This window comes from Eretmochelys imbricata, chromosome 2, assembly GCF_965152235.1.
Source record: "Eretmochelys imbricata isolate rEreImb1 chromosome 2, rEreImb1.hap1, whole genome shotgun sequence".
NCBI lineage: Eukaryota > Metazoa > Chordata > Testudines > Cheloniidae > Eretmochelys > Eretmochelys imbricata.
The window spans coordinates 178,499,591-178,517,372 of record NC_135573.1 but is presented as its reverse complement, the minus strand read 5'-3'; the positions used below and the strand labels follow the sequence as shown (position 1 = coordinate 178,517,372).

Here is a 17,782-nt window from a genome sequence, read left to right as displayed (position 1 = left end):
CAGATGCCATCCCACGGCAAGCATGGAGGCCGCTCAGATCACCGCGGCAGTTATAAGCATTGTAAACACCTTGCGCATTATCCTGCAGTATGTGCAGAACCAGAACCTGCAAAAGCAGGTGAGGAGGCGATGGCAGCGCAGTGACGAGAGTGATGAAGACATGGACACAGACTTCTCTCAAAGCACGGGCCCTGGCAATTTGGACATCCTGGTGGCAACGGGGCAGGCTCATGCTGTGGAACGCCGATTCTGGGCCCAGGAAAAAAGCACAGACTGGTGGGACTGCATAGTGTTGCAGGTCTGGGATGATTCCCAGTGGCTGCGAAACTTTTGCATGTGTTAAGGGCACTTTCATGGAACTTTGTGACTTGCTTTCCCCTTCCCTGAAGCGCAAGAATACCAAGATGAGAGCAGCCCTCACAGTTCAGAAGCGAGTGGCGATAGCCCTCTGAAAGCTTGCAATGCCAGACAGCTACCGGTCAGTCAGGAATCAATTTGGAGTAGGAAAATCTACTGTGGGGGCTGCTGTGATCCAAGTAGCCAATGCAAATCACTGAGCTGCTGCTATCAAGGGTAGTGACTCTGGGAAACGTGCAGGTCATAGTGGATGGCTTTGCTGCAATGGGGTTCCCTAACTGTGGTGGGGCGATAGACGGAACGCATATCCCTATCTTGGGACCGGACCACCAAGGCAATCAGTACATAAACCGCAAGGGGTACTTTTCAATGGTGCTGCAAGCACTGGTGGATCACAAGGGACGTTTCACTGACATCAACGTGGGATGGCCGGGAAAGGTACATGAGGCTCACATCTTCAGGAACTCTGGTCTGTTTGAACAGCTGACCAGATCAGAAAATAACTGTTGGGTATGTTGAGAAGCCTATAGTTATCCTTGAGGACCCAGCCTACTCCTTAATGCCATGGCTCATGAAGCCATACACAGGCACCCTGGACAGTAGTAAAGAGCTGTTCAACTATAGGCTGAGCAAGTGCATAATGGTGGTAGAATGTGCATTTGGACATTTAACAGCACGCTGGTGCAGTTTACTGACTCGGTTAGACCTCAGCAAAACCAGTATTCCCATTGTTATTGCTGCTTGCTGTGTGCCCACAATATCTGTGAGAGTAACGGGGAAATGTTTATGGTGGGGTGGGAAGTTGAGGCAAATAGCCTGGCCACTGATTACACGCAGCCAGACACCAAGGCGATTAGAAGAGCACAGCAGGGCACGCGGCGCATCAGAGAAGCTTTGAAAACCAGTTTCATGACTGGCCAGGCTACGGTGTGACAGTTCTGTTTGTTTCTCCTTGATGAAAACCCGCCCCCTTGGTTCACTCTACTTCCCTGTAAGCCAACCACCCCCCCACTTCGATCACCACTTGCAGAGGCAATAAAGTCATTGTTGTTTCAAAATCATGCATTCTTTATTAATTCATCACACAAATAGGAGGATAACTGCCAAGGTAGCCCGGGAAGGGTGGGGGAGGAGGGAAGGACAAGGCCACACTGCACTTCAAAACTTATTGAATCCTAGCCTTCTGTGCTTGGGCAATCCTCTGGGGTGGAGTGGTTGGGTGTCCGGAGTCCCCAGCGTTCTTGGGCATCTGGGTGAGGAGGCTATGGAACTTAGGGGGGGAGAGCGGGCGGTTACACAAGGGCTGCAGTGGCAGTCTGTGCTCCTGCTGCCTTTCCTAAAGCTCCACCAGATGCCGGAGCATATCAGTTTGATCCCCCAATAGCCTCAGCATTGCATCCTGCCTCCTCTCATCACGCTACCGCCACCTCTCCTCTTGCTCGTCCCTCCTGTCCTCGCGTTCATTTTCTGCTTTCCTGGACTCTGACATTGTTTGCCTCAGCATTCTGCTGAGGTCTTTCTGTGCAGGAGGACTGCATGAGCTCACAGAACATTTCATCGCAAGTGCATTTTTTTCACCTTCTCATCTGCGCTAGCCTCTGGGACGGAGATGATAGTGGGAGCATTGAAACATTTGGAGCTGCGGGAGGAAAAAAAGGGAGAGTAGTATTTTAAAAGACACATTTTAGAGAACAATAGGTAGACACTTTCACCATGAACCAAGCTGTTAACATTACATAGCACATGTGCTTTTGGTACAAGGTTGCATTTTGCCTCTTATAGTGAGGGCCTGCCGATTTGGTGTGAGAGATCACACACGCAGGGCCAGGCAACAGAATTTGGCTTGCAGGCAGCCATGCTAAGCCACAGTCTTTCGGCTTCTTCAGCCTTCATAACATGTGGGAATGGTTTCAAACAGCAGCGCCCTCCTTTCCCATCCCAAGCACCCGTTGGGTTGGCCATTTAAAAGGAGGGGCTGTACTGGCCGCGAATGCATCCCAAGTCTTCAGGGCAAATTAATCATTAAACATGTTTGCTTTTAAACCATGTATTATATTTACAAAGGTACACTCACCAGAGGTGCCTTCTCCGGCTTCATGGTCTGGGAGCCCACCTTGGGAGGGTTGGGAAGGTATTGGCTCCAGGGTGATAAACAGTTCCTGGCTGTCGGGAAGAATGGTTTCTCCGCTTGCCGGCTGTGCGCCATCCCCCTCATCTTCCTCGTCCCCAAAATCCTCATGCCTGTTGAATAAGACTCTCCTCTTGCAAGTGTCTACGGACAGGGGTGGGGTAGTAGTAGGGGCGCTCCCTAGAATTGCATGCAACTCATCATAGAAGCGGCATGTCTGGGGCTCTGACCCAGAGCAGCCATTTGCCTCTTTGGTAGGCTTGCCTGAGCTCCTTAATTTTCACGCAACACTGCTGCAGATCCCTGTTGTAGCCTCTGTCCATCATGCCCTTGGAGATTTTGGCAAATATTTTGGCATTTCATCTTTTGGAACGGAGTTCTGATAGCACGGATTCATCTCCCCATATAGCGATCAGCTTCAGTACCTCCCATTCAGTCCATGCTGGAGCTCTTTTGCGATTCTGGGACTGCATAGTCACCTGTGCTGATGAGCTCGCCACTCTGGCCAAACAGGAAACAAAATTTAAAAGTTCGCTGGGCTTTTCCTGTGTACCTGGCTAGTGCATCTTAGTTGAAAGTGCTGTCCAGATCGGTCACAATGGAGCACTCTGGAATAGCTCCCAGAGGCCAATACCGTCGAATTGCGTCCACACTCCCCCAAATTCAACCCGGCGATGTCAATTTCAGCACTAATCCCCTCGTTGGGGAGGAGTACAGAAAAAGATTTTAAGAGCCCTTTAAGTCGACAAAAATGGCTTCATCGTGTGGATGCGTGCGGGGTGAAATCGATCTAACGCTGCTAAATTCAACCTAAACTTGTAGTGTAGACCAGGGCAAAGGGAGGTTGCTGAAACCCTTCTTCAATGGAGGTTTTTAAGAACAGGTTAGACAACGACCTGTCAGGAATGATCTTGCCCTGTCTCAGAATAGGGGGCTGAATTAGCTGACCTCTCAAGGTTCCTTCTAGCCTTACATTTCTATGATTCTAACCTCTGCCAACTCATTTTCACTGAGAATAATTTGGGGGAAAGTTTAGAGATGAGCTATCAGAAATTGTATTTTGGCAGCCTGTAGACCACAATGTGATAAATAATTTGTTTGGTTTCTGCTCACTAATCCAAAATGAGTTTTAGGATATAGTGAGGAAAACTATAGTATTTTTGTTTTAATCATGGGAATTCCCTTTGCATAATTAGAGATAAGATGGGTGAGGCTCTGTGTGGTTCAAAACCTTGTCTGTCTCACCAACAGCAGCTGGTCCAGTAAAAGACATTACCTCACTCACCTTGTGTCTGTAATATCTTGGGACCAACTTGGCTAGAACTCCACTGTATACAACTTTGCATGATTACACTTTCAGGTATTTACACACCAACTTTTCTTGAAATCCAACTACTGACATTATATTTCATCTTAGAACTACAGCTGATGTTTCTGACTTCCTTCCAGATAACTTAATATCTGGACATAAGACCCAACACTTTCCATTCTATCTTGATGATTTTCTGTCTGCCTTTTCCTCAGATAATGAATCTGTTCCTCTAGCATCATCCTTTTCTGACAAAAGAATCTAGCACCCATGAACTCACTGTGGTTGCAGTAGCCATCTCTGTATAATCAGCCATGCCGTATCTGGAGTTCCAGTTCCTTCAGTTAAGCAGCCTTGGTTTTAAATCCCACTGGCTCTGCTGCTCTCTCAGAGTCTCTGAGTTATGCTAAAAGCAACTTTTAGCATCATTACCCAGCCTTCCCTGTTTCTTCTTTTAGATGAGCCACAACTTTGGAAACAATAGTCCCTTAAAACCATCTCTGAAGTAACTTGCTTTACTTCTCTTCAGATCTGATGATTGAACAACCCATTGAGGTTTTCCAATTCTTTGCACTGACTTTGATCCTCGCTCCTCAGTTTCCTCTCTGTTGTAAGTATCAGTATGATGTATATCTAAACATGGTGTACATGGTGTAAGCAATTCAATTCTTACCTCGCTAATCAGGACCATCTACTTTCCTTTGTGTTTTTAAAAATAAGCCAAAGTTAGTGTTTGTAATTATCCACCACTTCTACTTCAACAAAACAATGCCATGTTAACAATAGACTTGACTTCAGTGGAACTACCCAAGTGCTTACAGTTAGGCCCAGTCTACACACACATGCTGCATCAGCTTAAACAAAGATGCAATTGTACATTTTTAAACCTGGTTTACAGGAGCAAATTAAACAACCATAAACCAGGTTTAAAACTACAAAACACTGTCCTCTCACAAAGTTACACAAGTTTAACCAAACCATCCCATTTTTAATTACACAGGTGTGTGTAGACAAGCCCTTAGGTATGTAGAATCACAGAATCACAGAAGTATAGGACTAGAAAGGACCTCAATAGGTCATCTAGTCCAGTCCCCTACACTCAAGACAGGACTAAGTAATAACTATAGCATCCCTGACAGGTGTTTGTCTAACCTGTTCTTAACCTCCAAAGACAAGATTCCATAACCGCCCTAGGCAATTTGCTCCAATGCTTAACTACCCTGACAGTTAGGAAGCTTTTCCTAATGTCCAACCTAAACCTCCCTTGCTCCAATTTAAGCCCATTGCTTCTTGTCCTATCCTCAGAAGTAAGGAGAACAATTTTTCACCCTACACCTTCTAGCAACCGTTTATGCACTTGAAAACTGTTATGTCCCCACTCAGTCTTCTCAGACTAAACAAACACAGGTTTTTCCATCCTTCCTCATAAGTCATGTTTTCTAGACCTTTAATCATTTTTGATGCTTTTCTCTGGACTTTCTCCGCTTTGTCCACATCTTTCCTGAAATGTGGAGCCCAGAACTAGACACAATACTCCAGTTGAACCCTAATCAGCACAGAGTAGTGTGGAAGAATTACTTCTCATGTCTTGCTTACAACACTCCTGCTGTTACATCCCAGAATGATGTTCTTTTTTCTTTTTTGGGGGGGGGGAGGGGAGTGGGGGGATTGTTGTTGGTGTTTTTGCAACAGTGTTACACTGTTGACTCATATTTAACTTGTGATCCACTATAACCCACAGGTCCCTTTCTGCAGTACTCCTTCCTAGGGAGTCCTTTCCTTTGGTATGTGTGGAACTGATTGTTCCTTCCTAAGTGGAGTACTTTGCATCTGTCCTTATTGAATTTCATCATATTTACTTCAGACCATTTTTTCCAGTTTCTCCAGATCATTCTGAATTCTAATCCTATCCTCCAAAGCACTTGAAGTCTCTCCCAGGTTGGTAGTGTCCACAAACTTTATAGAAGTGTACTCTCTATGCCATTATCTAAATCATTTATGAAGATATTGAACAGAACTGGACCCAGAACTGATCCCTGCAGTACCCCACTCAATATGCCCTTCAAGCTTGACTGCGAACCATATGCTTAAGTACCTTACTGAATCAAGACCTATCATACCCATTTTACAGATGAGATAACTGATCCATTTTCCCAAGACTTAAACATGATTATTCTCTGAAAAGTACCATGTACAATGGAAACTTACTCATCAGTTCTGCTTCCCATGTGTATTCAGAGTCATATCTGCTTACGTCATAGACAAAATCAGTTTTAAGTACTTTTGAGGTATTTTTTACTCATGTTAGCTCTGCAGAGCTAGCATATATATGGGACAGTGAAATGGACTGTACTATATGCAGGACTGTGAATCATCAACAGAATTAATTGCAGTTTAATGCCACTGTGGACCAATTTCAGCCTTCAGTTACACCTGGGTCATTCCTTTGTTTTCTGTGGAGTTGTACAGATAAGGTGAAGGCAGAATACCTGCCTTGAATGGCGTGCAGAATACTTATTATTGATGACAATGCATTGGACAAAAAGAAAACAGCGTTCACTCATCTTCAGAGAACTCAATTTTTATTCCCTCAAAATCCTAATTTGTTAAAAATATTTATTTACTGAGACAGAATTTTACAAGTCTAGACCCGGTAGTAGCAAAGTTGACAGTTTCATTAAACAAAGAGAAAGAGAGAATTGGAAATATGTGAACTGCTCCTGAAAAATACCAGCTGCTTTTTGAACTATAGTAATAAACAATAATAAATACAGCTGGTTTTATTGACAGTATCACTTTTGCACAGGCCTCCCTCTCCCTATACATATAAAGTGTTAATTCCTGATTGCACGATTGAGTCACTGGACCGTGTGATGCTCTAAAGCACAGCTTAAAAGCTGCGGAAGCTACAGGAAAGGAAGTTTGACTATAGCTCCACGGGGGCAGGGCTGTGTGTGTGAATATGACTCAGAACTGAAGATTAAAGGGAATGGATAGCAATGAGGATGCCGAAGAGTTGGGGAGAACAAGACAGAAGGTCACATCAGGTGAGTAAGTCACAAAATAGAAACAACCAGAGAAGAGGTAGTGGAAGAGAGTGGGAAAAAACAAAAAAAGGTAGTGGTGAGGGCAATGGACAGGACACTGGACTGAGAGTATGGAGACCTAGTTCTAATTTAGCCCTGACACTGACCTGCTGTATGACCTAGGGCAAGTCCCTTTACCTCTCTGTGCCCCTGCTTCACCTGCCCTCTTTTGCCTGCCTTGTCTATTTTGATTGCAAACACATAATAAGAATTATGCCCAGAGATCTCACAAAGTGCTTAGCACAATGGGCCCTGATCTTGGATGGGGTGTTTAGATGCTGCCATAATACAAGTAATAAAATTAATTAATGAAGAGTCAGAATCTCAGGACAGTGTGGCAAGCAGAAACAATAGAACATTTTGGTGTGTGAGCTCTCTCACAGTGCCATAGGTACTTTAGAAATGTATTACATGCATCTTTAGAGTATGCCTATGTTTTCTATATACAATCCCATTGGCCAAGACAGGCTAGTGTGACATAAGACAATATAGCATTATTGCTTTCCTAGTGGATCAGTGGTTTCTGATTCTGGACACTATTCACCATCTAGCTGTTCTCTGAGACAGGAGCAAATTATGTTGCATTCAAAACCAGATAAGGCTCACTATGGTACAACACAACACTCACTATGGTACAACACTCAGCATGATTAGGGGAAAGAGACCCTGCCTTTGAGATGCTGAGGACTGGATTCTCCAGGTTACTAAAGTTTACTTTGTTTCAGCACAAGTTGAATTACTTAACCCTGCTGGATATTCCCCATAGAGAATTTCCCTACACTGGGGGAACTCTCTGGCAGTGTAAAGCTGACAGAGGCAGTGTTACACTTCCTACACCAGCTGCCCCTCCAATCCCTGGTGTAAGTGGGAGAAAATGTGTGGGAGATACAGGCCAGGGGTAATGCAAGGGTGGAACAGGATAGGGTGGAAATGAGCCCTACTGTGTCTGATCCCCCAATATCATAAGCGCTCCTCACTTATGCCAGCAGCAGAAGTTAGAGCAGCAGGGGGGCCTACTCTAACTGCTTTGTGGGGCTGAGCAACAGGGAACCACGGTTAACTCCCTGTGGCCACCACTGCAGAGGAGAACGGGACCTTAATGTTTTCTGCACAGTGATGGATTGGAAGTACATTTCCCTCTTGCTTCTAATGCTTATTAATCAAAGTGAGACGTGGAGGGCTGGGGTGGGATTATGCCAAATGGCCTGAAAAAAAGATGTAAAGAAACATACAGAAACTCTCAGGCCCTAGCAGATACAAACATCAATATTCTCAGAACACATGAAGGGCTCTGTTGTGGCTTTTACAGTCAGACCAGTGGTAGAGGAGATGGCGCAGCTGCACTGCAGCAGTAGCTGGAGGCATGCTGCCTACAGGGTGCTGAAGCAGACAGAATGCCCCCATAGCCACAGAGGAAAGAGTGCTCAGAAGCATCTTTTACACTTCCTTTTTTCCAAATGCAGCTCATCTGCCCCTCCAGCACTAGCTTCTAATCACTAGCCAGTTCCTCTGGGGTAAGGGGGGCTCACCATGCTCCCACGCAGTGGCACTCTCTTGCTGTGCAAGCCCACCTCATTTGCACTCAGGGAGCCAGAGCACAAGCATTTTCTTTGCCCCCTGCATGCACACCCACCCAATCACATCTTTGCCCCAGCTGTCTCTCTGTCACCCATCCCAACTGAAATGTCACAGAGAAGCAGGTGGTCAGCAAGGTTCCATTTGCAGTTCATGTTCTGGCTGCTGGGGGCAACTCAGGCTACTGAGAAAAGAGAGGTTTCAGAGTAGCAGCCATGTTACTCTGTATCCGCAAAAAGAAAAGGAGGACTTGTGGCACCTTAGAGACTAACACATTTACATGAGCGTAAGCTTTCATGGGCTACAGCCCACTTCATCGGATGCATAGAATGGAACATATAGTAAGAAGACTAAATTTGTTAGTCTCTAAGGTGCCACACGTACTCCTGTTCTTTTTGAGAAAAGAGACTTATTCATTGTTCCTGCTCCCACTAATCGTTCCTTCACCCACACAGTATCTGTCAATCCAGTTCAGTAAGGCAGGCAGTGGAGAGCAGAGAAGTGACCAGATCCCACTTTCAGGAGAAGAATGTTAGTTGTTGGGGTTGGACAATATGTGAGGACAGGAGAGATGGAATCTGATGGTGGAGGGGCCATATTTAGTGGAGAGGGAAAAAGATAGGATCTGGGTTGGACAAATTGGTGGGAGTTAGACAGAAACAGAGGAGTATCATTGAAATGCATGGCGGGGGGAATACTTAGGAGGAGAGGATCAGTTGAAATTTTGTGGAGAAGAAAGAGCAAGATGAGGGCAAAGAGGCAGACAAAGAATTAAAAAGTACATAATAATAGTACCCAACCACTTGTTATCATTAAAAATCCAAATCACACTTTTGGGTATTAGCCTGGCCAAATCTGAGTTTGGGTAATTATGTTCTACCTCTACCTACATTTCCCCTACAGTTTTAAACGGACACAGTTTCTTTCTCTTCTTCTGTCTTGAATCGTTTTGTAATGTTACAGCACAGTGTCAAACAGCTGTCATATTACACTCCAGATATGGGTGTAGTGATTAGTTTGCAAAGCTTTTTGGAATCCTTTAAGAAACAAGGCATGATATAAAACTTACAGTATTGCTGTTGATATTATTGAGTTTACTGTTCAATGGCCAAAAGTTTACTATATCACATACACTTTTTTTAAAAACGATTGAGACTGCTGAATCATATAGTGTGTACATTTACATTGGAGCTACTGTTTAACATTTAAATAGCGATATATCGATAAATAAAAGATTGATTGATTACCTAATATGAAGAAAGACAATATACTAATGTAACAAGAAAATATTTACATATCAATTTTAATTTAGTGAATAAATACACATGCACGCACACATACATTTTAATATTATATATATTAGGGCTGTCAAGCGATTAAAAAAATTAATTGTGATTAATCACACTGTTAAACAATAATAGAATACCATTCATTTAAATATTTTTGGATGTTTTCTACATTTTAAAATATATTGATTTCAATTACAACACAAAAAGAAATGGAGTACTTGTGGCACCTTAGAGACTAACCAATTTATTTGAGCATGAGCTTTCGTGAGCTACAGCTCACTTCATCAGATGCATACTGTGGAAACTGCAGCAGACTTTATATATACACAGAGAATATATTCAAGTCCAGTCAGTCCTACTTCTGGTTCAGCCAATTGCTCAGACAAACAAGTTTGTTTACATTTGCAGGAAATAATGCTGTCTGCTTCTTGTTTACAACATCCCCTTAAAGTGAGAACAGGCATTCTCCTGGCCCTGTTGTAGCTGGCATCGCAAGATATTTACGTGCCAGATGAGCTAAAGATTCACATGACCCTTCATGCTACAACCACTAAACCAAAGGACATGCGTCCATGCTGATGACGGGTTCTGCTCTATAACTATCCAAAGCAATGCAGATCGATGCATGTTTATTTTCATCATCTGAGTCAGACGCCACCAGAGGAAGTCTTGATTTTCTTTTTTGGTGGTTTGGGTTCTGTAGTTTCTGCATCAGAGTGTTGCTCTTTTAAGATTTCTGAAAGCATGCTCCACACATCATCCCTCTCAGATTTTGGAAGGCACTTCAGATTTTTAAACCTTGGGTCGAGTGCTGTAGCTATCTTCAGAAATCTCACATTGGTACCTTCTTTGCGTTTTGTCAAATCTGCAGTGAAAGTGTTCTTAAAATGAACAACATGTGTTGGATCATCTTCCAAGACTGCTATAATATGAAATATATGACAGAATGTAGGTAAAACAGAGCGGGGACAAACAATCTCCCCCACGGAGTTCAGTCACAAATTTAATTAAAGCATTATTTTTTTAATGAGTGTCATCAGCATGGAAGCATGTCCTCTGGAACAGTGGCCAAAGCATGAAGGGGCATACGAATGTTTAGCATATCTGGCATGTAAATACCTTGCAATGCCAGCTAAAAAAGTGCCATGCAAATGCCTGTTCTCACTTTCTGGTGATGTAAATAAGAGGGCAGCATTATCTCCGCTAAATGTAAACAAACCTGTTTGTCTTAGCAATTGGCTGAACAAGAAGTAGGACTGAGTGGACTTGTAGGCTCTAAAGTTTTACATTGTTTTGTTTTTGAGTGAAGTTATGTAACAAAAAAAATTACATTTGTAAATTACACTTTCACAACAAAGATTGCACTACAGTACTTGTATAAGATGAATTGAAAAATCCAATGAAGTGAGCTGTAGCTCACGAAAGCTTATGCTCAAATAAATTTGTTAGTCTCTAAGGTGCTACAAGTACTCCTTTTCTTTTTGCAAATACAGACTAACACTGCTGCTACTCTGAAAACTTTCTTTTATCATTTTTACAGTGTAAATATTTATAAAAAATAATATACACTTTGTATTCTGTGTTGTAACTGAAATCAATATATATGAAAATGTAGAAAAACATCCAAAATATTTAATAAATTTAAGTTGGTATTCTACTGTTTAAGAGTGCAATTAAAACTGCGATTAATCACAATTAATTTTTTGAGTTAATTGCATGAGTTAACTGCAATTAATCAACAGCCCTTATGTGTGTGTGTGTGTGTGTGTACACACAGGGAGTTGAAAGTTATGTCATTTATCATTAAAAAGATATTTTTCCATAATCTGGCTATTAGGTCTGGGATTTGACCTATGGCATTAAATATCTTGTAACACCAATGTCTTTGGTACAGGTATTATAGGAGTAAAACAAAAACAAAACAGAGCAGAAAATACTTATACTTTTGCTAGAATGTCAGCAAATCACAGGGATAAACTGAATAAACTGAACTCATTCATTTCTAACATATTGCTCTTTTATACCAGATAGCACACTGAAGTCTACGCATGTTGTACAGTATGTACATCACACAATCACATTGTACCGATGAAGTCAGAAATCAGACTTCCAATCATTTAAAATGTGTGATATCACACCAGTGAAAAACCTGTATAAAAATGTATAAATATCTGTTAATTTCTGCAACTCCCACCCCTTTTATTTTAAAAACTTAAATAAAACCTAAATAGCTGCACATGGAGCTTTTAGTATTCTCAATTATGCTTTTAAAAATATTAGCAAAAAAATGTTAAGAAATTTTGCCTCATATAACCATTATGGAGACCCAGAGCTACCTGGTGGTTTAAGTATGAGAGAAAGGTCTGGGGATTGGGAGATAGCTGAGAAGAGATCCCTGTAGCCCAAAGGGAGGGTCTGAGGCAGAACAAAAAGTCAGCAGAAGCATGAGACAAATATGGAGGTAGAGGAAAAAATAAGTAGACGTTGAAGGCAGAATAGCAAGAGAGATTTTGTGAGGGACAACAAGGAATGGGTGTAGTACAGATCTGTGTATTTTAAGCAATAAAACCATATGCAAACCTTGAACAGAGAAAAGACATATCTCTATCTGGCAACATCATAATCTACTCTGGCTGCACTTTTGCACTTTATGTTCTTACCAGACCCATTGATAAAATTTAATTTCCTTGTAAACCAAAAATATATGGTATTATTTCTACATTCTAGCTGTGATATATTTTTTCTCCCTTGAAACTCTGTAGCGTTGAATACATGGTACAAAGGCAGTGAGCTATGAAAAATAGCATCAGTAAAATAATTTTTAAAAAATCCCTAGAGCACTTATGTAAAATGTGTAGCAAATGCAGATAGTGTGGGTTACCGGTTTTATTGGCATTCAACTGGGATGACTTTGCCACTCACATGGAATATGGCTATCACAAACTCATGCTGGTAAAACCTTCACACTGCCAACATATATTTTCTCCATATATACATTTTGCACAAATTATGTATTTTTGTGCCCAAATTCAAGGTTTGTATTTATATTTCCATAGCTGTAAGAGATTTAAAGCTGGAAAAATGTGTGTCGCACATTTATACCCACTGGGTTCAATTAATAAGGCCTAATGTGGATATCCTGCAATACTGACTTTTGCAAATTCCCTGTTAACTTCAGTGACAGTTTTCTCTGATTAAAGACTGGGCTCTAAAACCTTTAACAACTGAAATGTGATCAGCTTCATGAGTTTTCAGTGTCATGACTAACGTTTTTTTTAAAATGAGGAACACAATTACAGTTCCAAACTCCAAGCAATTGCTAATGAAAATGCTGACATGAGCCCTTAAAGCAGTCTATGCTGTGGTCACTGTGGATTACTGACATGAGTGATTTAGAAGGTAGCTAGAACCACCTCTTTCATAGGAATGTTCAGCTGCCAAATGAACCTGGTGAGGAGGATCACTTTAGTTCAAGAGGAGCTTGGGAGGATATTAAAGGAAATACAATCCTCTTAGAGTATTGAAAGTATGCATGTGTGGAGGTGGGGACAAGAGACAGCCAAACCTTTATTTCTGTGAAGAGATCAAGGCGACGGATGCATTCCTTCTACTGTGCTGCATTCTACTGTGCTGCCATTTGGCCTAAAATTCTCCCGATATTTTGCTTCTCTTTAATTACAAAACACACGGACCAGACCCTCACCGGGTGTCAAACAATGTAGCTCTACTGCTGTTGAGGGAGCCACGGCAGAGAACATGCACTGAGGATCTGACCCAGTTGTGTTCTCTGAATGCCAAAGCAAGATTATTATCCAATAATTTTGCAAGTAGATGAAACCCTGGAATATTCAGTGCGTGAGGGAGGGGAACAATGGAGTAAAACAAAATAAATCCACTTTAGTCGCACAATATTTATTCTGAGAAAACTAAGGTTGATTGATCTGCACAATGGTATAAGAGTATTTCAGTCAAGCTGAAGAATAAATGGGCCAGTTATATTATATAATATCTGACAGCAGTAGCTTTCCTGACCTTAAGGCAAGAATACCCCATGTTACTTGGTAGTTATCCAAAGTATTTTGTTATACAGGCATTTAAAATTAAAATGATAATGGTTCTCTGGATTATTTTACATTCCATAATGAATCGAGATGCATTTACACGTCCCTTCTGTCGTTGTACAGGATTCAAAGAAAGCCAATTGAACAAGTATATGTTAAAACAAAGGCCATTCACAGTATGTGTGTTGTAATTACTGACTTTGTTTCACTGGAAACACTGTAGTGCACGCATCGATTAGAGTTTACACTTCCCTCCTGACCTTCTGAGGAAGGGCATACAATATTGCTTCTAACTGGCCATACAGGCATTACAAGACAAGACAGCCCCCATTAGATTTGTAGCCATTGTTTAGGGATCTTGCTTGCTTACGATTAAAGAAACGGGTTCTTTCCTCTCTTGCCCTAAGAGGGTCAAAACAGACATCATTTCCCCCGCTCCACTCCCTGCTGTTTAATCCCACCACAGTGAAGTCCACAAATACATCCGACCCCCTAGATATGAAACCAGCTGCAGCCCCGCCTCCTACCCGCCACAGACACCCGCCTACAGCTAAAGGTGAGCCCTGACAGCACAAAGGGGGGTCAGGGGTGGACCTTTGCATGGTCAGCAGGGGGGCTGGACAAATAGGGTGACCAGACAGCAAGTGTGAAAAATCAAGACACTTTTTTTTTTTTTTTGGGGGGGGGGAGGGAGGGATGGTATAGTTAGGTATATAAGACAAAGCCCCTAATCTGGGGCTGGTCACTCTGTGGAGGAAGGAACCCTGCCATGATTGAGCTGTCAGGGCGGAGCGCGGGGGCTGCTGCAGCGGCCCCAGCTGTGTGTGGCTGCCAGTGCGGTCTTCCCCGGTGCCATTGCTTCTGCAGCCCTGCCAGCCTGCGTCCCCCCGCGCCCGCCCTCCAGAGCGATGCATTTCCCAGTCCCGAGCCCGGGATGCTCAACCGCAGCCCCTTGCTGCTGCGGCCGCTTCCCCTTCGCATCCATCCCGGGAGGATGCAACCCGCCCATTGCACCTGCTCTCCCCCGCCCGAGGGTGAACAAGCCCCCTGCCCAGGTTTCCCGCCTCCCACCCCCCCAGCTCTGCGCTGACCTTCTCCTGCGCCCTGTTCAGCCGTTTCTGGACGTTTTTGGCGAAGATGCCCGTTTTCATGTCGGCCATGGCTGCTGGTCCAGGGAGCCTGGCGAGGCGGCGAGTCAGGCAGAGCCCAGCGGCTGAGACACAGCGCGAGCGAGGGAGCCAGCAGGAGATGGGGGAGGGAGGGAGGGGCCGACGGGACAAGGTGGAGGAGGGGATCTTAAAGATACAGAGAGAGAGAGAGAGCGCCTGGCCCCACGGCCCCCTCAGTGCTCAGGGGGAGCCGGCTCTGAGCTCCAAGCACTTTCCTGCCTTTAAAACACATCTTCCTTTCCTGATGCTCTTGAAGGAGAAGAAAATGGTACAAAATATTGAAAGACAGAAACAGCAGGCAAGGCCAGCATTAGGAATCTGGAGGTTAATTTAGGGGGGGAGGCTATTTACTCCAAATGATGTGCATTCTTCCTTGAAGGGACGCTATTGATTTCTACAACGGGAAAAGAAAAAGAGGTGGGGTGGGGGAAGAAGTATATAAAGCAGCACCCGCTGCTGTAGCGTCTGACAACACCATATAGTATAATAATATCACCTTCCACTGAATGAGAGCAAAACACTTTACAGAGGTTGTTTAACTCATCTCAACACCCTTCTGGGGCAGCTGAATATTACCCCCCTTTTACAGATCGAGAAACTCAGACAGAAAGATCAACTGTCAGGCTGGAGGGATGTTACTAATGGAGTGCCTCAAGGATCAGTTTTGGGACCAATCTTATTTAATCGTTTTATTACTGACCTTGGCACAAAAAGTGGGAGTGTGCTAATAAAGTTTGCGGATGATACAAAGCTGGGAGGTATTGCCAATTTAGAGAAGGACCAGGATATCCTACAGGAGGATCTGGATGACTTTGTAAACTGGAGTAATAGTAATAGGATGAAATTTAATAGTGAGAAGTGTAAGGTTATGCATTTAGGGATTAATAACAAGAATTTTAGTTATAAGCTGGGGACAGCATCAGTTGGAAGTAACAGAGGAGGAGAAGGACCTTGGAGTATTGGTTGATCATAGGATGATTATGAGCCTCCAAAGTGATATGGCCGTGAAAAAAGCTAATGCGGTCTTGGGATGCATCAGGAGACGTATTTCCAGTAGAGAGAAGGAGGTTTTAGTACCGTTATACAAGGCACTGGTGAGACCTCATCTGGAATACTGTGTGCTGTTCTGGTCTCCCATGTTTAAGAAGGATGAATTCAAACTGGAACAGGTACAGAGAAGGGCTACTAGGATGATCCGAGGAATGGAAAACTTGTTTTATGAAAGGAGACTCAAGGAGCTTGGCTTGTTTAGCCTAACCAAAAGAAGGTTGAGGGGAGATATGATTGCTCTATATAAATATATCAGAGGGATAAATACCGGAAAGGGAGAGGAATTATTTAAGCTCAGTACCAATGTGGACACAAGAACAAATGGATATAAACTGGTCATTGGGAAGTTTAGACTTGAAATTAGACAAAGGTTTCTAACCATCAGAGGAGTGAAGTTTTGGAATAGCCTTCCAAGGGAAGCAGTGGGGGCAAAAGATCTATCTGGCTTTAAGATTAAACTCGATAAGTTTATGGAGGAGATGGTATGATGGGATAACATGATTTTGGTAATTAATTGATCTTTAAATATTCATAGTAAATAGGCCCAATGGCCTTGTGATGGGATGTTAGAGGGGGTGGAATCTGAGTTACCCATGAAAGAATTTTCTATAGTACCTGGCTGGTGAATCTTGCCCATGTGCTCAGGGTTTCGCTGAACATATTTGGGGTTGGGAAAGAATTTTCCTCCAGCACAGATTGGAAGAGGCCCTGGAGGTTTTTCGCCTTCCTCTGTAGTATGGGGCACGGGTCACTTGCTGGAGGATTCTCTGCTCCTTGAAGTCTTTAAACCACGATTTGAGACTTCAATAGCTCAGACATAGGTGAGAGGTTTTTCACAGGAGTGGGTGGGTGAGATTCTGTGGCCTGCGTTGTGCAGGAGGTCAGACTAGATGATCATAATAGTCCCTTCTGACCTTAGTATCTATCTATGAGCCAAAGGATTCTCTTTTTCAAGGTGTCACTCATTTTGGGTGTCTCCACTTTTTGGCCACACAGAGCAAGACACCATAGGACCCAATTTTCAGAAGTGCTGAGTATTAGCCATTGATATCCAATGAAGTTGTGGGTGCTCAGTCTTATAGCTCAACATTGTCAAGCTTGGATTCCCATAGTGAGGCAGCTAAATCTATATTTGGCCACTCAATGGCATCTAGTGGCCTCATTTTCAGAAGTGCGGAGCGCTCAGTACTCCGATTGGGTGTATTCAGCAACATGAGTTATGCTCCCATTGCCTGTGCTCTGCATATCTAAATATCAGGCAACATCTCTATACTTAGACACCTAAGATAACTAACTTGGGTCAACCAGCTTTGAATTTTTTTCCTCTATGTAGTGTAACCAACATTAAAAAAAATACAGTTCTCAGAACTAAAGGCCACTTGTTGAAAATTGGGGCCTGAGTGTCTTGCCCAAGGTCAAAATCAAATATGTGGCAGAGCTAAGAATAGAACCTGAGTCTCTTCTGCCAAACCCACAAAAAATATTTATCCTGCCCTGAACCAGTTACCCAAACAATCCTTAAAACAGCCCACCATTGCCCTAAACATCAAGCAAACTTGGCTTGTAAGTCAGAGAAGCCCCAGTCCAGGAAAGCACTTAAACACTGGCCCCAACCCTCCCCGGTAAGACTTACTTAAATCTATCAGTACTGAATTAAACACATGCTTGCCTGACCTGCAACCAGAGCACAGCAACACAGTGGCATACGGCAAGCATTACTGTGCTCCAGGGTCTGCATCCGTGTGTCTTTGTCTGCAT

General features: G+C 43.2%; 1 protein-coding gene across 1 annotated transcript in view; it reads right to left on the bottom strand.

The window, feature by feature from the left end:
- The window catches only part of AMPH (amphiphysin), a 169,325-nt gene extending 154,360 nt beyond the window's left edge, over positions 1 to 14,965 (bottom strand). Inside the window, exon 1 of the mRNA XM_077811013.1 lies at positions 14,897 to 14,965. Within this exon, the coding sequence (XP_077667139.1) occupies positions 14,897 to 14,965 (69 nt within the window). The remainder of the gene's footprint in view (positions 1 to 14,896) is intronic.
- Positions 14,966 to 17,782: the final 2,817 nt, after the last annotated feature.